Source organism: Bos grunniens, chromosome 2 (assembly GCF_055505025.1).
Source record: "Bos grunniens cultivar Pamir isolate PY7600 chromosome 2, Bosgru_T2T1.0, whole genome shotgun sequence".
NCBI classification, from domain to species: domain Eukaryota; kingdom Metazoa; phylum Chordata; class Mammalia; order Artiodactyla; family Bovidae; genus Bos; species Bos grunniens.
The window spans coordinates 50,837,063-50,859,338 of NC_141166.1; the positions used below are offsets into that span (position 1 = coordinate 50,837,063).

At 37.7% G+C, this 22,276-nt stretch overlaps 1 protein-coding gene across 7 annotated transcripts in view; it reads left to right on the forward strand.

Moving 5' to 3' along the window:
• Positions 1-512: 512 nt before the first annotated feature.
• SF3B1 (splicing factor 3b subunit 1) overlaps positions 513-22,276 on the forward strand; it is a 35,836-nt gene continuing 14,072 nt past the window's right edge. For 2 of the 7 annotated variants that reach the window (XR_015144437.1, XM_086347310.1), the window contains exons 1-7: positions 513-569; positions 11,962-12,128; positions 13,773-13,877; positions 14,234-14,348; positions 16,191-16,270; positions 17,324-17,494; positions 20,964-21,201. Coding sequence is in view for 4 of the 7 variants with exons in the window: in XM_086347310.1 (XP_086203436.1) it covers positions 542-569; positions 11,962-12,128; positions 13,773-13,877; positions 14,234-14,348; positions 16,191-16,270; positions 17,324-17,494; positions 20,964-21,201 (904 nt within the window). In the remaining 3 variants the exon portion in view is untranslated. Of the gene's footprint in view, positions 570-11,961; positions 12,129-13,772; positions 13,878-14,233; positions 14,349-14,544; positions 16,084-16,190; positions 16,271-17,323; positions 17,495-20,963; positions 21,202-22,276 lie in introns of those variants that run through there. The other 5 variants (XR_015144438.1, XM_086347318.1, XR_015144439.1 and 2 more) reach the window with 4 other exon arrangements.

Below are 22,276 nucleotides of genomic sequence, written 5' to 3' on the forward strand. Positions count from 1 at the left end.
CATTGTAGACAAAACTCCTAATCAAATGTTAAGTAATTAAAAAGAAAACGACCTTGAATTACTGAGTGAGGGATCAGACTGTTGTAAGTGTTAACTAAGCACTACAACAGCTGAGACATGCTGAGGAAAGTTTTTGGCCTCAAAACGCCGTCTGGTGAATTTGGAGAAAGGGGACTGAAGGTCTGAGGCTTCTTCCAGTCCTGAAACCTTAGTGTTTCTTTCAGCGACTGTTTTTAACTGCCCTGGTGAAATCCACTTTCCTCCACGGCGGAGTTACTGTTTATAGGGCGCTAAAGCTCACGTAGCCCTTGTCGGGTTTACCACGGAAACCGGCTCCGGGAGCAATCCTGACTCCTCCCTCCACCCACAATGCACCTCTCTGTTCTATCTAGGTGGCTGCTCTGTCACGTGTCACCGACCGAGCGCGCTCCCGCTTGGCGCTTGCGCGGAGAGCGGCCCCCAGCTATTTTTCTCCGTGGCAGCGGCGACGAGCGGAAGTTCTTGGGAGCGCCAGTTCCGTCTGTGTGTTCGAGTGGACAAAATGGCGAAGATCGCCAAGACTCACGAAGGTAAGCGGTTTTCCCCTTGTTACGTAGATTCTCCGCTGCCAACCTGCTAAGACTTTGTCTTCCTAGGTTTCTGTCTCTTCCTGTGGTTTCTTTTCTGGGGGTCCGAACTCGCGCTTCGGGCCCCCGGTTGTCTACTCGGCGCCAGAGGCGCAGGCCACTGCCCCGCGTAATGGCGTCCTACTCGTACACCCCCGACAGGCGCTTTGTTCCGTGTTTGGGTGCTGCTACTCCAGCATTGCTTTTGTTCTCTGACTGGGGGCCTCGTTTAAACGCGGTAAGGGAGCGGGGAAAAGGGCGTGGGAACAAAGTCTCTCTCACCTCTCGGAACTGTGGTTGGCATAGTTTGTGTAGGGGAGGGTCAGAAAAGCACTGAAATACGGCAGCCGCTTTCCGGGCGGCACTCAATCGAGTTTAGTCAAACTGAGGCTCGTTACTCTTTAAGTTTGGTTAATTTGTATGTCTTCAGGCGTCTAAGATACATACTTTGGGTTTTTTTGGTGGTGGTTCGGAATGATTTGGAAATAAAATCTGGTAGTTTTCTCCTCCCTTGATTACTTTTAGTATAACAGGGGCCTTTTTTCTTTTGAGACTGATTTTTGATGAAACAGGGAAAGGCACATTAATAATGGCTAAAGCTTTTGAACAAGTTGGTCGTTTTGTGAAATACAGAGTATGCGAAATTAGGAAAATATTGGCAATAGGCTGTAGTCCCCCTTCAGGGAGTATTCAGAAATGACAGGAAGTAGGGGCACTTTTGCGGAGAAGGCAGTGGCACCCCATTCCAGTACTGTATTAATGCTTGGTTCTTCTAAATTTGAATGGCATTTCAGCTTATGCTCAACACCTATTGATCAATTGTTATCTGATGATTGACTGATATTACCTGATACTTAAGCAAAACTAAGCAAACCTAGACATTTCAGCTGCTGCCATTGTGTAGTATTAGTACATAAGTAATCTGTAACTCGGAGAAGGCAATGGCACCCCACTCCAGCACTCTTGCCTGGAAAATCCCATGGACGGAGGAGCCTGGTAGGCCGCAGTCCATGGGGTCGCTAAGAGTCGGACACGACTGAGCGACTTCACTTTCACTTTTCACTTTCATGCATTGGAGAAAGAAATGGCAACCCACTCCAGTGTTCTTGCCTGGAGAATCCCAGGGACGGGGGAGCCTGGTGTGCTGTCGTCTATGGGGTCTCACAGAGTCGGACACGACTGAAGCGACTTAGCAGCAGCAGCAGCAGGGTCACTTTTGAGAAAAGACGAGGTATGGGAAGTTGGAACTGCATTCCTTGATTTTTGACTTGAAATCTGAAGTTTTAATCAAACACTGCTTCGAAGAGTTACTTTTATTTTACACGTCGTTTTTTACTTTTATGTCACACGTCGTTTCTGGGTTCGTGGCTTGGTGTTAGTTTGTGGGAGGTAATAAAGACTTAAGGTCATCAAGTTTTATAGCCTAGTGGGGAAACAGCTATCTATCTTCATTCTTTATGAGGCAATTGAATGCTTAAATATAAGCAGTGTATTTTGGGAAGCTGGGTAACGGAGTCATTAATTTATGCTTAGGGTTATTTCATAGAGGAGGTGACGTATCCCTGCTCTAAAAGGATCTATCGGTTTTAAATTAGGGGAGGACATTTGAACCTGAGACGACATCTTGTACCTAGGCAGTGACTCGTGAAAGATGTGTTTGGCTAGTTGTGGCAGGAAAAGAGTTCAAGGAGGGAAAAAGTAGATGCATCTGAAAAATGTTGGTTGGGGCTGTTAATGATTGTGTCACCCCTGGGAATTGAGTCCAGTTTTTTGCAACTTATGAAACAGACTAATGAAGTGGAAGTGACTTTTATGTTTTTACTGTTCTTGTTAGGTATTTGGGATTGAAACACTGTTTTAATCCCAAAGTGTTTTTTGGGCACTTGTGTCTTTAGACTACTACTTTTGTAAAATAATTAGAAAAGATAAAGATGTTGGCTATTGTTTATCTTGTAGATTATTCGTTTGGGGCATTTTGTGGCCTTGATTACTTTATTGGTATCTTTATGATAAGATAACTTTTGGATAGGAAAATCAAAGTTATGATTAGTTCTCCCGTGTTTTAGAAGCACAGTTGAAAGTTTTGGTCTGCAGAAGATTGCAAGGGTAACCTTTTAGGATGCTGAACTAGTTGAGAGGAAGTCTTGAATTTAAATCTCACTGGAGCAGTCTTGGTTTTTTGGCTGTGCTGAGTGTCTTGCGGGATCGTAATTCCCTCACTGGGAATTGAACTCAGGCCATGGCAGTGAAAGCACAAGTTCTAACTACTGGACCGCCTGGGAACTCCCTGGACCAACTTTTAAAAGTATGTAATACTTGTTTAATTTTTGTCTTAAAGTTTTCCATCATGTTGCTTTTTTATATAAAAATTAAAATCTTTTCATCCTAAATAATGCTTCTGGTAAGGACATTTCTTTGTTGTACCTGGTAATTTATTGTTAAAATATGGCTGCATCAGTACTTTGTAACTGAGTCTTGTAAGATAAATAATACTTTAGTATTCAAGCTGAAGTAAGTTATTGTTGTACCTTCCAATATAGTTTTTTTCCATAGGCTCTTATTTCCCTTCATTGACCCAAACCAGTCTTCTTTTTTTTTTCCTCTTGTTGTCATATTCCTTTCAAATATTTGTTAGAATCAACCCTTAACAGCCTCTTTAACCAACCCGATTATTATTTTTTTATCCTGGGTCACTGTGGCTTATAAGCTTCCCAGTATTGAAATATAAAAAGAACTGGATTTATTAAAATCAAATGTAATCCCTTTTTGCATGTCATGTCAAGTTTATAAAGTTATTAATGTGGGTAATCTTGCCAGCCAGCGGTTCTTCAGATACCTCTGATTTTGGCCCGTGAGGGAACCACAGTGTTCTGTTTAGAAAGGAAAAAAGATGGATTATCCAAAAATTCCATGTATTGGCTTGTTTAGCCACTATCCCTTGAATGGATTTTCAGGGGCATCACAAGGCTGAAAAAGTTTTCTCCCTAATTCTTTGCTTGCAGAATGGCTGGAATAATGATTTTATTTCTCTGCGTCTTCTGAGATTTTTACTTTCCTGTGTCCAGAATAGTTGTTATTTCAGTTTTGTAGACATGTAGTATGAATGTTGTTAAAAAGGAAAAAAGTTGTTTAAAGATTTCAGAATTTTCCTTCCTGTAGAATTATGTAAGAATTTAATTGATACTAGTTAGGAATTAATCTTTTAGGAACTGTTGTTTGTAGTGTTCAGTAAAATAATTTACCACCATAGTTAGTTGTCCTACTAGGGTTTTGTTTAAGAAAAAGACTGAGAGTTGGTATACAGAATATACTTTCTGTTTTTCTGCATATTTTTTAGAAGTCTCATATTTGAGAAATCCTTGTTTACCACTTGCTTCTGATTGGTAGTGATTAGATGTTACTTATGGATCAGACTAAAAGGTGATTAACATCCAAAGGCTGTGTCTGGGAGAATTCCCTGACAGTTTAGTGGTTAGGACTCTGAGCTTCCACTACAAGGGCCACTGGTTCTGTACCTGGCCAGGGAGCTAAGATCGCACAAGCCTTGTAGCACGCCCAAAGGCTGTGTCTCTGTAATGCAAAGTGATAAATTATAGAACGTTGCAAATTGTACAAATTAAAAATGAGGAATAAAGATGTACCAAGGAGGAGGAAGTGCTGCAAGCTAGATTTAGCATTGTCTGAGGCATAGAAAAAAGGAAAGGCGCAGAAGGGGAAACCAGTAGGACAAAATTGGTGGGGAGCAGTTAAATAGTTGTATCAAATGTGACCAGTGATGGTTCATTTCAGAGTTTGATATTTAGGTCTTAGTTTAAAATACAAACAGTAGGTTAGATGTTTTCCATCTTATAGACGGTGCAAGTTCCAGCAGTATTTTATATTTTGATATCAAACTCGATTCCCAGATGAAACATTTGATGTATTTATGTCTGGCAAATGTCTATAATTTTAAGTTTTAAATTATAACGATTTTTGGATTAGTAATAAACAATTTTTAAGTAAATGAAAAATGGAAATCTGGTTATTGAATGACTTGAGATTTCAAATGGGCCTCTTCATAAATTTGTTCATGAATTCACGCTGTAAATATAGTCAACCTCTTGTCTCCTAGGGAAGGATTTGTTCTCTGATAGTTGAAAATCATCCTAGGATCAGTTTCCTCCAAAAAGAGGAGAGTTTCAGTTGAATGATGACATTTCTGTAGATCACTGGAGCATAGTTGGTTTTTAAAATATACATATCTTAACGTTTACAAGATTTCACGTTACCATCACTTGCAAGATGAGTAAAACTGGAAAAGAAGAAAAAATGACAAGAATTGAACTTTTAAGGGTTAAGATAGTACATCAGATCAGATCAGATCAGTCACTCAGTCGTGTCCCACTCTTTTCGACCCCATGAATCACAGCACGCCAGGCCTCCCTGTCCATCACCATCTCCCAGAGTTCACTCAAACTCACGTCCATCGAGTCGGTGATGCCATCCAGCCATCTCATCCTCTGTTGTCCCCTTCTTCTCCTGCCCCCAATCCCTCCCAGCATCAGAGTCTTTTCTAATGAGTCAACTCTTCGCATGAGGTGGCCAAAGTACTGGAGTTTCAGCTTTAGCATCAGTCCTTCCAAAGAACACTCAGGGCTGATCTCCTTTAGAATGGACTGGTTGGATCTCCTTGCAGTCCAAGGGATTCTCAAGAGTCTTCTCCAACACCACAGTTCAAAAGCATCAATTCTTCGGTGCTCAGCCTTCTTCACAGTCCAACTCTCACATCCATATATGACCACTGGAAAAACCATAGCCTTGACTAGACGGACCTTTGTTGGCAAAGTAATGTCTCTGCTTTTGAATATGCTATCTAGGTTGGTCCTAACTTTTCTTCCGAGGAGTAAGCGTCTTTTAATTTCATGGCTGCAGTCACCATCTGCAGTGATTTTGGAGCCCAAAAAAATAAAGTTTGATACTGTTTCCAGTGATGGGACCAGATGCCATGATCTTCGTTTTCTGAATGTTGAGCTTTAAGCCAACTCTTCAGTCTCCTCTTTCACTCTCATCAAGAGGCTTTTTAGTTCCTCTTCACTTCTGCCATAAGATAGTACATCAGAGAACTTAAAAAAATTCTGTTTATGTACACCAGAGGATTCCATCTCAGAGAAGAGAGAGCTTTTATTTTCTGTTGCATGGGGCCAGAGGCTGTGTTTTCAAAGGGTTAGAAGAAATGAGAACCAAGAATGAGAAAAAAGGAGAAACTTTAAATTGCTTTTAAAACATTTTAACTTTTTATTGAAAATTGAAAACATATACAAAAATACAATAGTGAAATAAACCCCCATATTGTGCTTATCTAATCATATGGCTTGAACAGTTGTAAAGGCAGAGCCACCTTTTCTTAATCTCTTCACTAGTCTTTTTCACCTTTCCTGTTATTTCAAAGCAAATCCCAGATAGATAATTTTATACATATATTTTTTTGGATAAATAGATAAATTTATTTTCTGATTATTAGACCTCTTTCTCAATCTTATTATGGCAAATATACATAAAATATGTAAATCCTAAGTTCTTTTTGGACTTGCCTGGTGGCTCAGATGGTAAAGCGTCTGCCTACAATGTGGGAGAGCCCAGTTCAATCCCTGGGTTGGGAAGATCTCCTGGAGAAGGAAATGGCAACCCACTCCAGTATTCTTGCCTGGAAAATCCCATGGACGGAGGAGCCTGGTAGGCTACAGCCTGAGGGGTCGCAAAGAGTCAGACACGACTGAGCAACTTATGACTTACGACTTATTTCATTGGTTTCTACCAAACATCAAGAGTCAGCCATAGGTTTACCCATGTCCCCTCCCACGTGAACATCCCTCTCACCTCCCTCCCCAGCCCACCCTCTAAGTTGTTACCTAGCCCTGAATTTCCTGAGTCATGTAGCAAATTCCCATTGGCTATCTATTTTATATATATCCATACATTTTTCAGTGTGTATCTCTAAAATATAAGGACTTTAAAAAATACCATTATTAAGAAAGGGGGAAAAAACCATTATTGGGAGTTTCCTGGTGGTCTAGTGGTTAGAATTCAGCTCTTCCACTGTGGTGGCCTAGGTTCAATCCTTGGTTGAGGATCAGAGATCCTGTATGCTGCATGGCACTGCCAAAAAAAAAAAATCTGTTATTAAACCTAAGATTAATAAAATATCCATCAGTGTTTGATTTTGCTGATTGCCTTATAAACATTTTTTTACAATTCATTTGAATTAAATTCCAAATAAACTTCGTATATTGTACTCTTAAATCTGTATGTTCCTCCTTCATGTCTTTTTATTTTTTCTTGCAATTAACTGGTTGCAGTACCTTTGTCCTGTACGGTTTCCCACAGTCTGGAGGGAAAGGAGAAAATGGCAATAAAAACACAACTCCCTGTTAGACACTCGCACCACGGCTGTGACAGTCAAGGTGTCAGGAGGCCCGCAAGCAAGGAAAGCTCCAAATAAATTAATGGCTTTTGGAAAGAGTACAGTTCTGAAATAATACTTCAGGTTTTGGTTAGACTAGCCAAGGCAAGGAAGTCTAACAAAGGACTTGAAAATTCAAGTGCCCTTCCCACTCTAACTTTGCTAAATCACTGTAATCTCGTTGGACTCTTTTTGACCCTGTAGACTGGAGCCCTCCAGGCTCCTCTGTCCTTGGGATTCTCCAGGCAAGAATACTGGAGTGGGTTGCCATGCCCTTCTCCAGGGGGTCTTCCTGATCCAGGAATCAAACAGTGATTGAACCCTTGTGTCTAGTCCATTGGCAGGCAAGTTCTTTACCACTAGCGCCATAATGGCAATGAGTATACTCACAATTTTCTAATAAGCTTTATTGCTGCTGGCAATTTTTTTTTTTTTGACTCCTACTGATAGACATACCTTAAAACGGAAATACGAACTTAAGAAAAACCCTGTTCTTGACAGATTATCCTCTAGAATCATCCTTTAGTGAGTCTCTTGCAGGCTCTTTGGTAAATACCAGTCTAATACTTAACTAGTACTTTGATTCCCGCCCCCCCCCCCAGGTCTTTGTTTGTTTGTTTGTTTTTTAACCACTTCCAGAATATGCCAGCTCTGGGGATTTGAAGAATCATGCATCATTTTAACTTTAGGATTCCAAATCTACCATCAGGATAGGGAATTTCTACTTCTTTTTTCTTTTCTTAAAAAATTTTATTGGAGTGTAGTTGATTCTACTTTTATCTGTTTTTAAACTTTCAGCATTAATAACCAAGAGTGCTATCACAGAAGCCTCCTTCCCCCTTGATAGATTTTACTGAAGATAGGGGTAGGGTTAGATAGAGAACAGAAATGAGGTGCTTATGCAGATAATTTAGAAATCCATATTAGATGTTTATATCTCCTGATACCCTTTAATGCCATAAAACTGGGATTTTATAATTTCATATATCCCAGCTTTTCTTCATTTTACTGTTTCCTTAATTTCTCTCCCGTATTGTATTGGTCAAAATTCTTCTGTTATACAGAATAATTCATTTCTCCTCTGTTCTTAAACTTGCTCAAGTAAACCCACAAAAAGGGCTCCAAAAGTTTCTTATAAAATGAAGCATGTATTTGCTCTAAGACTCAGCAATCATACTCACAGGTTATTTACTCTGGGGGTGTTAAAATCTGTGTTCACACAAAAACCTGTACACTAATGTTTACAGCAGCTTTGTATCTCTGCAAGCTGCAAACAACTTGAATGCCAGTCAAATAAAGAATGGATAAATACTCTGTGGTACGGTGGAGTACAGCTTGGTAATAAAAAGACATACACTATTGATATGCACAACGTGAAGACTGGAATACTTACACCTTGTGGTGGATTAAGAGTGCTAGCTCTTGGCAGTCACATACGTGACCATTAGGAGGTCCCAATCTTTTGTCCAATCTCTAGCAGACAGTATCCATTTTTCTTTATTTTTACATTTGAATGTCTTGAATTATAGAGATTCTAAATTGGAAGGGGATTAGGTGGTAATAGAGGATTTGTTCACGTTGGTCATAATTGAACTAGAGCTAGATTAGCATAAACATTTCCTTCTTTGCCTCCTCACATCCTTTTTTTAATATTTTAGACCTCTGGTTATTCTTCTTTTGGGTATGTTCCACCTCACTTTTTTTCATACTTGTTGTTTGAGTGGACTCCGGGAGTTGGTGATGGACAGGGAGGCCTGGCGTGCTGCAGTTCATGGGGTCGCAAAGAGTTGGCCACGACTGAGTGACTGAACACAACTGAAGAAGTCTTACGTGTTAATAATTTGCTGTCTGAAATTATCTATTTGCTTATTTTTAGTCAGTTCCTATTTAAGAAAGTACAGGAGTACTTGTGTACCAGTAGCTGTAATATAGTGTTAGGTAACTTTGAAAATAAAGAGTTAAAGACAACTTTTTTGTCTTTCCCAGAGATGTAGAGTGTAAAATTTGAAAGCTGTGGTATTTTATAAACCTTTGCTGGAGAGACAACTTTGAAAAATTACTTTCAGAGACTTCTATTATGAAATGTAATACAGGAAAGTCTAGAAAAAAAAATGTACTGAACACAGTGTAACCCATTGCCCAACTTTACCAATTCTTAATATTTTGCTATAATTGTTCCACAATAAGACAACTGTTGCTAATCAGTAAAGACATAAAATCAGTAGGTAAAATTCAGTAGATGACAGTTTGTGAATAAACATATTATCCAAATAAAGGGATAATAGTTGGTGAAACCTTACAATGGAAAAGTTCTTTAGAGGGGAAATGAAGCTGTCTGTGATGTAAGTTGGGGACTGAGCATGCTGCACAATGATAAGTATAGTGTGATGCAGTTTTTATGAAACAGTGCCCCTTTCTGGTTTTTCATTTGTATATCACCTAGAGGAAAATATAAAATTGGTGATTTTGGTGAGACTGGGATGGGCTGCAAATGGAGAGGTATTGGGCTAGGTATGAGTTTCCTGATAATGTGGAAGCATGGGTTCATACACTGGAGGTTCTGATTTAGTGTATTTGAGGCCTAGGAGTCTGTTCTTGTAACAGATTCCTCAGGTGATTTTGATGTAAGTGGTTGGTTAGTAGACTATACTGATGCTGTGGAGAGGAGATTGCAGACTATTTGGCTGGCGCGATTAACCCATTTGTGTTTATTGCCTGAGTCCTGATGACAGTAGCATTTATGGTTCTTTAAAAAAAAAAATACTTTGAAAAATGATACATGCACCTAGTGGTGGTGGTTTTTTATTTTTTTTAAACCGTAAACATTTCTGAAATGGGAATGTTCAAAAAGGAAAAAATGAGAATAGATCTCCACTCATCCTTGAGCCAATTTTACTAATCCCTGAGAGAGTTCTTTGTATTATATCAGGAGAAAAAGTGTTCTGGGGGGCAGGGGGGATCTAATATGGGTTAAAGCTTAAATATATACATAAATATATAAACAACAGTAGAGAGAATAGTTGGAGAAGGCAATGGCACCCCACTCCAGTACTCTGGCCTGGAAAATCCCATGGATGGAGGAGCCTGGTAGGCTGCAGTCCATGGGGTCGCTAAGAGTCGGACACGACTGTGCGACTTCACTTTCACTTTTCACTTGCATGCATTGGAGAAGGAAATGGCAACCCACTCCAGTGTTCTTGCCTGGAGAATCCCAGGGATGGGGGAGCCTGATGGGCTGCCGTCGATGGGGGTCGCACAGAGTCGGACATGACTGAAGCGACTTAGCAGCAGCAGCAGCAGCAGCAGAGAGAATAGTAAAATGAATCAGTCCACTCAGATGACGATATTTCTGTTTGTGGTTAATTGTGATGGAGGCCGTTGGCTGCCTGGGCTCCTGTAACAGTTTTGAGGGGAGAAATGCAGGAAAAACAAGTGGGGATGGTAGTGCTCTGATACACTATAAGAGATTCGTTTACAAACTGGGGCTGCTAATTTCAGTATTAACTCTATTGCCTTATTTTGAGTTTCTGAGACTTGCTCCCGCACGCTGTGCCTTGGACTAGATAATGTTATTGCATTTTCTACTTTAAACCACACACATCTTGAAGACTTAGAGAGGGTTTTCTCCCTTAGCTGGGGGTGGGGGTTAGGCATTTATTTGTACCACTTGAATTTTTTCCTTTTGATGCTTGCAAACTAATAAATGAGTGTTTCAAAAGTGCCTAGTATCAAAGGACTAGTTCAGTTGAAGGTAATGAGCTAGCAAGAAATGCCTGTTTGTGAGGTCACAGATCGCTGGCAGTGGAAACGCTTTTTTCTTTACACACCTATAGATTATTAAGATTATTAAAATGAAACATCAGTTTGTAATTTAAAGTTACCTGGTGTCAGGAAAGACTTTGAAAAAAGGTTGGAAGTCTAGTCTGTATTTAAAGGAGACTGAAGAGACATGACTATATGCAGTGTGTGGTTCTTGATAGGATCAGGAAACAAGAGAACATGTTACTAGGATGTGAAGGATGTTACTAGGATGATTGGGAAATTATCATGATTTAGATAATTGATGGAGATATGAAATTAGATTATAAGATGATGAGTTAAAAATTAGCAAAGCAGTTAAGAGTTGATACTTCATTCACCACATGTGCATCTTCTGAATGTCAGACCTATGGATAGACACAGTGCTTGGGGGACTCATTGAATGCTTAAGTGTTTGATGCTCATTATGTCATTTAATCCTTAAAACGAAACTCTCTGTTGTAGGAAACTGAGACACATAGATCAGTGTATTAGTAGGTAAAGAGCCTTTAAGGCATACATTTTTAATTTAAAGCTCAGACTGTAAGTCATAAATCTAATGTGATGGTAGTTGCAGCCAAACTGTAGGGCTCTGTATTACATGCTTAAGAATTTAGATTTTATCCTTTGTTATTTTACTATTGAAGATGTTTAGGTTTTTACCTCGGAACTTGTTAGGAATGCAGAAACTTGGGTCTGATCTAGGCCTTTTGCATTCTAACAAAATCAGAACACACAGACGATTTGTTGCACATTTGAGTTTGAGACCCACTCTCTACAGTACTGTTTTTACCTTTCTAGTAGTGTTTAAATAATCTTAAGTGTTGTTCTTGCTCCCTAATCAATGTCACCAGGATTCTTTCAGTTGGGAAAGGTTAAAATTTAATGGTAGTTTAATAAACTTTGGCAAGCTGTTTTTAATGTAAGAGTAACTTGTAGTTGATAAAATAGGATTTCTTTTGTGTGCATAAGTACCTTCTGTTGAGGTGGAGATATTTTAAATTTATTAAAAATCAATACTTTTTATGGTTATTTTGATAATATCCAGTAGAGAAATGTATTATGTTGAGTGCTGTTTGGAAAATGAGACTAAGAAAATCTGTGTTTATTTTCTTACAGATATTGAAGCACAGATCCGAGAAATTCAAGGCAAGAAGGCAGCTCTTGATGAAGCTCAAGGAGTGGGCCTTGATTCTACGGGTTATTATGACCAGGAAATTTACGGTGGAAGTGACAGCAGGTTTGCTGGATATGTGACATCAATTGCTGCAACTGAACTTGAAGATGTAAGTTTCATAGTATACAAAAAGTCCTAGCATTTTTTTGTTGGAGAGCAAGAAATATAAATTTTCTGGTTGGAGTCATCTGGTTTAATCTCAGAAGACATTTTGGAGATTGAGAAATCTTTTCTTTGGGAGGCTAAAACTGTTGAAGGTGTCTTTCTCTTCTAAGACTTCTGGAAGTGCTCAGTTCTGACTCTTATTTTAAAACTAGTTTATTTAGCAAAGCACCTGGAAATCATTAACCATTGTAAAAGTACCCTACTGAGTTATTGTTACCTACTGAGCTCTATCTGGAGGAGCCCTGTAAGAAGTGATTTCATTGTAAATGGCTTGTGACCTCTGATATTTGCTTGATACTGTTTTTTTCTCCCTTGGTATCTTAATATGAATGAACTGTTTCTTGGTACTGACATTAATGGGCTTTTTCGAGCCTGTTTTAATTAACTCCGAAGGATGATTACCTCTTATTTTGAAACACATCTCTTAAAGTATTTTCATATATTCCACAGAGCTTATATCTTGTCAGACCATCCCAAACATCCAAATTTGGTGAATAGCTTATCACTTTTGTGTGATTCAGTAACCTGTGTATATAGATTGTGAAACTTATTGTTTTTATGAAATTCAAGCCATATTTTATTTTATAGTTAGCACCTTTTTTAAAGAAAAATTTTTAAGTGCCAAAGCAAAGTTTGTAGAAGCCAGTCAGGCCTCTTTGCATATCATACCTTAATGGTAAGAGGCAGTAATGGCTCTGTGTTCCAAAAGCTGACTAGGAAATTGTTTTTTCAGTTTTAAATAAAATAAATGACGTGTTAAGATCTTCTTGAGATCTCCCTGTTGTGGCACTTCTTACATTAGTAAAATAATAATATAACATTATTCTGTCTAAACACAGTAATACTATTAGGGAAATACATTTAAAATTAATTACATATTACTTTTTTCTGTGGTTAAACCATGTTTTTTAAAAAAAGAGTTAGACCAGGAAACTGGAGAATTCTAAAGAAGCTGTTTGTAGTTTCCAAATCTGAAAAACAAATTTAATCATGCCCACTGAGAGTCCCTTGGACTGCAAGGAGATCCAACCAGTCCATTCTGAAGGAGATCAGCCCTGGGATTTCTTGGGAAGGAATGATGCTAAAGCTGAAACTCCAGTACTTTGGCCACCTCATGTGAAGAGTTGACTTATTGGAAAAGACTCTGATGCTGGGAGGGATTGGGGGCAGGAGGAGAAAGGGATGACAGAGGATGAGATGGCTGGATGGCATCACCGACTCGATGGATGTGAGTCTGAGTGAACTCTGGGAGTTGGTGATGGACAGGGAGGCCTGGCGTGCTGTGATTCATGGGGTCGCAAAGAGTTGGACACGACTGAGCGACTGAACTGAAGTGAGAAAAATGAAATGCTCACATTTTTCTAGTCCGTATATAACTTTGACTTCCACAGAAAGCAGTCCTTATTGAATCTTTTTAAGAGTGTAGAAAACTATATTTAATTGTTTTAATAGTTTTTTGAGTTGAACAGAAAACCCAAGTGTTAACAAGTTTTATCATACTGTATTTTGATTTCATATTGAATCTCTATGTACTTTCTAGTTTCTAAGTTCTGACATTTCTTGGTTTTGGGGGGGCATTCCATTGCAGGATGACGATGACTACTCATCATCTACAAGTTTGCTTGGTCAGAAGAAGCCAGGATATCATGCCCCTGTGGCATTGCTTAATGATATACCACAGTCAACAGAACAGGTAACTTAAAGATTAAACCAGAGTTTATTTGGATAAAGAAAACTGAATGTCTCAACTCCCGGGGAAACTCATTTATTTTATGAGTCAAGTTAATATTTTGAGGAGAGTTGATTTGAGAAAATTAGAAATAGTTAGGTTATAAAGGTGATAATTTCATGAAGGGGATTGAGGGGATTGAACTATGGAAATTTCTCATATGCCTTACTTTCTCATAATAGCATTTATGTGAGTATTGATACAGAATATTAGTAGGCATTTATTAAGCATTTTTATGTTTTATAATGTTCTGACTTTTGTTTGTGATTTTGTTTGGTTATTTAATAAGTGAATATTAAGTGAGACATACCTCTTTTCAGTATGATCCATTTGCTGAGCATAGACCTCCGAAGATTGCAGATCGGGAAGATGAATACAAAAAGCACAGGCGGACCATGATAATTTCCCCTGAGCGTCTTGATCCTTTTGCAGATGGTAATTCTTTCCCACTTTTCTATAAGTATTCAGAAATTTATTTGTGTTAAGTTGTCTTTAGCCCTTTGATTTTTTTTGGCATGCTTATGAATTTGCTTTTCTTTTTTAAAATCCCCCTTACTATAGATTTGTGTAGATTTGGTTGAAGTCACAGATGCCATATTCTTCATCTTTATAATGCCAGTTTTCTTTCCAGGTAGAAGGACAAGAAACTAATGAGCCCATGCCATAGAAACGCAAAGGGTTAAAGGTTTTTCTTTTACTTTTGTTTTTGGGTACGCTTTCTTTACTTTGAACAAATGTGTTTTTCTGCTCAAGATACTTTCAAATTATTGAAAGTTTTCATCCCAAATCTAGATTTTTAGGATTGTTAACTTTTGAGAAACTGTTTCCACATTAGAGCTCCCCCCATGTTGCTCTAAATATAGTTTAATAAATGCACCTACTTTGCTCTAAGCAAACTTAAAGTTAAAACAGAAGTATGTATACAAAGACTTTGATATTTTTAATAGTTGGAGTCTGTTTTGCTGATTTTAGTGTGCAGGTCAGCACAAGGGGCATAGTGAGCCTGATGGATGCTTTCCTCAGGTGAGTGAGTTTCAAAATCAAAATTAGGTGCCTGTTTTTTAAAATTAGATTCTGCTGCAGGTTTATAAATTAGACTTTCAGCCTGCATGAATTAGTAGGGATATTCTTTTTTTACTTGCATAATTGTAATTGATTTAAACATGTATGTCAGAATTCACAGGCCCATACTAACTGTCCTTAATTTCTTTCCTACAGCAGTACTGCTATATGCCAGTCCTGTCTGCATTCTTAAGGGTGCAGTTCAACACATCCTCTCTAGATTATGGTGAAAAAGTATTCCAAAGGAAGTCTTATCAGAGCTAGTGTCAGAAAGAATGACACTATCAATTGGGCATGATCTTCAGCATAGGAAATGTCTTAGAATTTTATTATATTTTCCTAAATTATGATGCTATACTACTTGTATAGCTAATTATCACATTTCTAAAACATCGTGTGCCTCTGTGAATCTTGTATTGTTTCATTTGGGCTTCTTTAAGATATTTCAAAGTTTGAAAAGCAAATACTGAAACTTTAACCAAGAGACTAACACATCTCTTTGTACACCACTTTTTTTCTATATGCATCATAATAACTGGTAGAAGTAATATATTTTAAGTAATATGTTTCCAGTTGTTATTTATACTTCCTAAGAAGATAAAAATATGTTTCTGGGTCAACAAAACATGGAAAGCCCATGAAGCCCTTTTTAGTAACATGACATCAGAATAAGATTAGAGGTATATTTTTTAAAGTCAGATTTTCTAAACTATAACTGTTGTAGAACATTGTATGAAGAACTTATCTAGTCGTAGTTACTTGTAGTCAGGATTTTAACAGCTTGCAACAGGTAATGTTTTGAATATAAATATCTTTCCAAAGTGTTACTAATGGTAAAGAGATAATTTTCTAGGCTTCTATTCTGCTGCTTGAAGTCAGAACTGCTGATGGAGACAAAGGCACGAAAGTGTACGTATTCCGGATTAGCAACCCAGGAACCCATCACTTCTGAAGACACTAAACTGTGCTGTCATTTTGTTTTTATATGCATTAAAATCTTTGTTTTAAACTGCTGTAGATATGTTTGTGTTCAAACAGGTTAAATTGATCAGCAAACTCAATAAAAAGTAAGATGTATAATTATTAAAGTTTTTCATCAAAAAATAAATTAAAGATTATGGAATAATGTAATATTAGAGCAGGGCAGATAAATCAATTGAACCTAATTATCTTTTATTTATTGTACTCTTGTCCTGTTGCTGTTCTTTTCTGCAGGAGGGAAGACCCCTGATCCTAAAATGAATGCTAGGACTTACATGGATGTAATGCGAGAACAGCATTTAACTAAAGAAGAGGTCTGTAAACCTGCTTTTTATTTTCATGGTGTTGGAAGAATGTAAAAGAAGTTGAGATTGACAGACTTTTATATTTCCTTTTTTATTTGCTGCACAAATATTGCTTACTTTATTACTGTTACTGTTAATAAAAATTAAGTTGAGAAAGAACCTTATGCAGAATTCTGCTGCTGCGGCTAAGTCGCTTCAGTCGTGTCCGACTCTGTGCGACCCCATAGACGGCAGCCCACCAGGCTTCCCCGTCCCTGGGATACTTAGGCAAGAACACTGGAGTGGGTTGCCCTTTCCTTCTCCAATATATGTGTACACATATATATGTTATAGAGGACATATCTGTGGGGGCTATTAATGGTATGTCCCTGAAGTCACTGTGTAAGGGAAAAGTCAAATAGTGAAATCATTTTTTTGAAAAGCCTCTTATTCCACAAAATTCAGTTTGAATATGTGTGGAAATTCAGTTTGAATATTCTGATGAGTTCCTGCTGGCCTGCAGAGATTGCTCTGTTTTAATACTTAGTCTTTGTAATTTTATTATGAATATATAATAGATTTTGGGGTTGTAGAACTCCATATATCTAATGGAGTTATAGAACTCCACTTTAAAATCACAGGGTAAATTAAATGTATCTTTGTTGTGACTATACTATATATAATACTTCATAGTTAAAATTACAATAAAATTTTGAAAATTTATCACTCTCCCAACTTAATAGTCTTAATTGCTATTTTTATAAGTTTTACTTGAAGTGTTTTTCAGTGGAAGCATTTTGGTTTGCTACCATTGACTGAAGATTTTACTTCATTAACTATATTTAAAGCAGTGCTCTCTATGTAATACGTTCCATATTTGCTCATCTATTATATAAAAAGACAGTGTATAAAGCTTGAAAATACAGGAAAGAGAGGTAAAATAAGGAATGGAAATACCAGTAGCATAGAAAGGAGAATGAGTGAAGAATAAAATGGTGTTAGGTAGAAATAACTGTACTAATGGCATGAAAATATATTGAAAGTGTTTTAAAGATGCTCACTGTTTATTTGTGTATTTTTCAGAGAGAAATTAGGCAACAGCTAGCAGAAAAAGCTAAGGCTGGAGAATTAAAAGTCGTCAATGGAGCAGCAGCATCCCAGCCTCCCTCAAAACGGAAACGACGTTGGGATCAAACAGCTGATCAGACTCCTGGTGCCACTCCAAAAAAGCTATCAAGTTGGGATCAAGCAGAGGTAATTTCTTTTTATTTTTTATTGTTACTATTTTTAATTTATTTCTCTCATGGAATATGTTGGTCTGCTTTTGTTGCCTTAACAAGATAACCTCAGACTGGGTAGCTTAAACAAGAGGCATTTATTTTCTCACAGTTCTGGGGGCTTGAAGATCAAGGTGCCAGCAGGGTTAGTACCTAGTAAGAGCTCTCCTCCTGACTTGCAGATGTCTGCTTTCTTGCTGTGTCCTCACGTGGCCTTTGCACACGTGGAAGAGCGAGGGAGCTCTGGTGTCTCTTCTCTGCCTGTAACGACACCAGTCCTGTCAGGTTAGGGTTCAACCTTGTGACCTCATTTAACCTAATTACCTCACTCAAGGTTCAGTCTCCAAGTACAGTTAGAGCAAGGATAAGGGCTTCAACATGACTTCTGTGGCAAACAGTTCTATTTATAACTTGTAACGGGATGTTCGTTTTGAAATATTAAATACAGATAATGGAAGTACGTCACATTATATGGAGGTTGAGTATAACATAGCGGTCCTCTTCATTTTCTAGATGGATGATTTTAAGTCTGACTACAGGTGTCATATATACACACTACTACTACATTTTCTTTGTCAGTTTATTTTCCTAGAAACTTTTTTTTGGTGGTAAAATATACAATTTGCCATTTTATCCATTTTTAAGTGTACAATTTAATGATATTGATTACTCTTAAAATGTTGTACAAGAACCACCATGATTTATATTCCAAAACTTTTTCATCACTCAGACAAACTGATCATTAAGCAATGGCTCTATTCCCCTTCCCTTCAAATGACTTCCTTATGTTCTGTGAAGCTGTACCTCCTTAGCTGCTGCTTTTTAGTTTGTGACTTTGATTTCTGTTTCTCTCCCATCCCAAATAGGAACAATTAAAAAGATAAAAGTATAAATGTTCCCACTGTGAAATCTGCTGGTATGCCTGTATATGTTCTCATCTACTCTGCTTTTCCATCTCTTATAATGTGGACTGTTAGTACAAATTGACTGTGTACAGCTTAACCCGTCTGTTTATGTACCATTTCCCATCTCTTATTACCCAAGGACTCTAATGTAGCATCAGTTTTTTTCTCTGTACTCTAGGTTATTATCATCAACAAACACATTTTCCTGATCTTTATCTTTTAAAAAAAAAACAAAAAAACTGCAAGAAATCATCTCTTAATCTTCACATCCCCTTCCAGCTACCATCCATTTCTTTCTCTTTTTACAATACTCCTCTTAGTGGCTACTACTTTTTAGTCTTGTTTGCTGTATCATCCTCAGCTTCCATAAATTTAGTGTACTCTAATGCTCAATCCTCAGATCTCTTTTCAGTCTAAATTAACTCTAGGATCTTGCTCCTGTCTTTACATATTGTCTTTGTAAGACAACTCCCAAATTTACAAATCCATCTTTATTTCTCTGTTCCTCAGACCCAACACATTTACCTTGATGTGTATTTGATTGGCATCTCAAAATCAGTATTTCTAAAATAAAATTGATTTTCCATATTCACTCTTTCCATCCTGCTCCCATGTATATTGGCTCAAACCAAACCCTTCAGGGTCATCGTATATTCCTTTTATTCTTTAATCTGACATCCTATCCAAAATAAATTTTCTTGGCCCAACTTTTAAATATATTCAGAATCTAGCCACTTTACATGGTATCTGTCCCCTCTACCCTAGTCTAAGTCACTGTCCACTCTAGCATAGGCTACTGCAGATTTATTTACAAATGAGGAAAAGCATGTCAGACCATGGCAGTGTTTTTCCAAACTCAGAACTGAGTTCTAAACCTAACACGTAATTTCCAACGAATTTAGTTTAAGGTAGATCTTGAGGACTTCCCATTTGCTTGCTGATACATGAGAGGACTTGACTCTGCAGAGAAATATTACTAAGTTAAATTCTGTGGTTGGCATCCGGTGTAAATTTTTAGAACTGAGAAAAAGAAACTTGTCTTGTATCTCTTCAACAGAAAAGAAGACCCAAAAGTTGATGTCTGTTTTATAAAAACTAGAGATTCAGACCATATTTTCTTTCATGTTTCTCATTTAACACAATTCTATTCTAATCATGTCTGTAGGAATTACAGTGGATAGTAGGAAGAATTTTTTCCTACCTGATTGAGCAGGAAGAGCAGTTGAGCAAAAAGATATTTTTTAACAGTTTATGTGCCTTGTTATTGTTCAGTGTTGTTCAGTCACTAAGTTGAGTCTGACCCTTCGCGACCCCATGGACTTCAGCACCCCAGGCTTCCGTGTTCTTCACTATCTCCTGAAGTTTGCTCAGATTCATGTCCATTGAGGTGGTAATGTCATCTAACCATCTCATCATCTGTTGCCCCCTTCTCCTTCCCTCCCCTCAGTCTTTCCGAGCCAGCATCAGAGTCTTTTCCAGTAAGTCAACTCTTCACATCAGGTTACCAAAGGATTAGAACTTCAGCATCAGTCCTTCCAATGAATATTCAGGGTTGATTTCCTTTTGGATTAACTGGTTTAATCTCCTTGCAGTGCAAGGGACTCAAGAGTCTTCTCCAGCACCACAATTCGAAAGCATCAATTCTTGGGCGCTCGGCCTTCTTTATGGTCCAACTGTATATATGCTTTACTCACCTAATTAAGAATTTATTAACCCTGATTAATATATAGAATCTTTTGAAAGAAAAAAATACTGATTCTTATTTGCAAACATAAAGCTAAATAGAACTCTTGGGTGGAGCATCCAACTTTAAAAGAAATACGTAAAAATATACTACAAAACTTATAGAATTATTTAAATACAAATTTTGTTTCTACTGCTTGACCTGCCATTTTTGATATGATATTGTCTGCATTATGGAGGTTATTTTGCTGTCACACTGTCTGATGCCCTATATCACTCACTGCTTGTCTTTATTTGAACTACCATGGAACTTTTGATTAAGTCAGCTTCTAATTTTTTGTTTTCATTAATCTTGAGAGTAATATAAAGATTGTAAATATAAACTCATTTCAAGGATTTGAAATTATGTGGCAGTATCAAGTTATAATTACTCAAGTGATTCAAAACATGGTTAAATTAATTAAACACATAAAATCAAAAAAAAATTCAAAAATATTCTTAGTGGGAAATTTGGTGCTCACATTTCAAAGCCCCAGATTTATAGAACTGAAAGTTTTTGAGATCTCAACAGAGAAACCTTAATGTTTTCCCAAAAGTTACAGAACCATTAGTGGCATAACAAGATTATTACCCAAAATATGTTGTTTTTTTAAGCTAGGGCTTTTTTCAGTGCTTTAAATTAAATCTTTAAATTGTTTTTAGTCATAAACATGTTTGCTTAAAAAGTAGGCATCTTTTAAGCAGAAGGATAATCTACATCTACTCTCTTAATCATGAACTAAAACATTTAATTTTTTTTTAAGTTTTCTAGTTACTTTCATGTGGATGTCTGAAATAAAAATGTTTTACTCTGTTAAGACCCCTGGACATACCCCTTCCTTAAGATGGGATGAAACACCAGGTCGTGCAAAGGGAAGTGAAACTCCTGGAGCAACCCCAGGCTCAAAAATATGGGATCCTACCCCTAGTCACACACCTGCGGGAGCTGCTACTCCTGGACGAGGCGATACACCAGGCCACGCAACACCAGGCCATGGAGGCGCAACTTCCAGTGCTCGTAAAAACAGATGGGATGAGACCCCCAAAACAGAAAGAGGTACTTCTAGTGGAATCTGGGCATGTGTTTGAGTAAAATGTTGATTTGATGAGTGGTATGTCTATGGGTGAAACTCGGTTCTTCTGGTCCTGGATAGACAGATAAATAACCAGATGTTTTCGGGACAGGTTAAGAATTGAGCAGATTATATGTGTAAATCTTTTCCCTTCTTAAAGAGGTTTAAGGATTATTTTAGGCGGAACATTAGTTGTTGCTTAGTCGTTAAGTTGTGTCCCACTCTTTTGTGACTCCATGGACTGTAGCCCTGCCAGGCTCCTCTGTCCATGGGATTTCCCAGGCAAGAATACTGGAGTGGGTTGTGATCTGCAGGGGATCTTCCTGAACCAGGGATGGAACCTGCATCTCCTGCATTGCAGGTGGATTCTTTACTGCTGAGCCATTAGGGCTTCCCAGGAAGAACGTTAGGAGAAAGTAAAGTTTATAGGCCATAACCTATACTATATTATAGTATAATAGCATAAATTATTGTCGTGTAATATCATCATCATTGTACATAACATCGTTTGCTATTTTATTAATTTTAAGGGTATGATTTAGTAGCATTAAGTACATTCACGTGTTGTGCAGCCATTATCACTATCATTTCTAGAACTTTTTCATTGCAAATAAAAGCTAAACCCATTAAACAATAACTTGCCATTCTTCCTCATCCCAGCGTTTGGTAACCTCTCATCTACTTTTTGTCTGTGTAAATTTGCCTAAATTTTATTGTTGTTTGTGTGACTTCTCTAAAGCTGTGAGAATAGTTTTTGAAAGTTAAAGATTTAATAGTACATCTGCTATATTAAGAATTTATAAAGAATGTTTAATGATAGGGCAGAGTGCTTTAACACATAATGTAGGGAATTCTCTGTAGTCCCTGATTAGGACTCAGTGCTTTCACTGCAGGGGCCTGGGTTCATTCAGTCCCTAGTCAGGGACCTGAGATTCCACAAACCACACACCCCTACTTCCTCCTCCCGCATAAACAGTAATGGATAAGAGAAGCAGTATAAAATTACACATGCAGAGTAATCTCACTCTGGAAAAATGAAAAATGGCTCAAGCTACACAA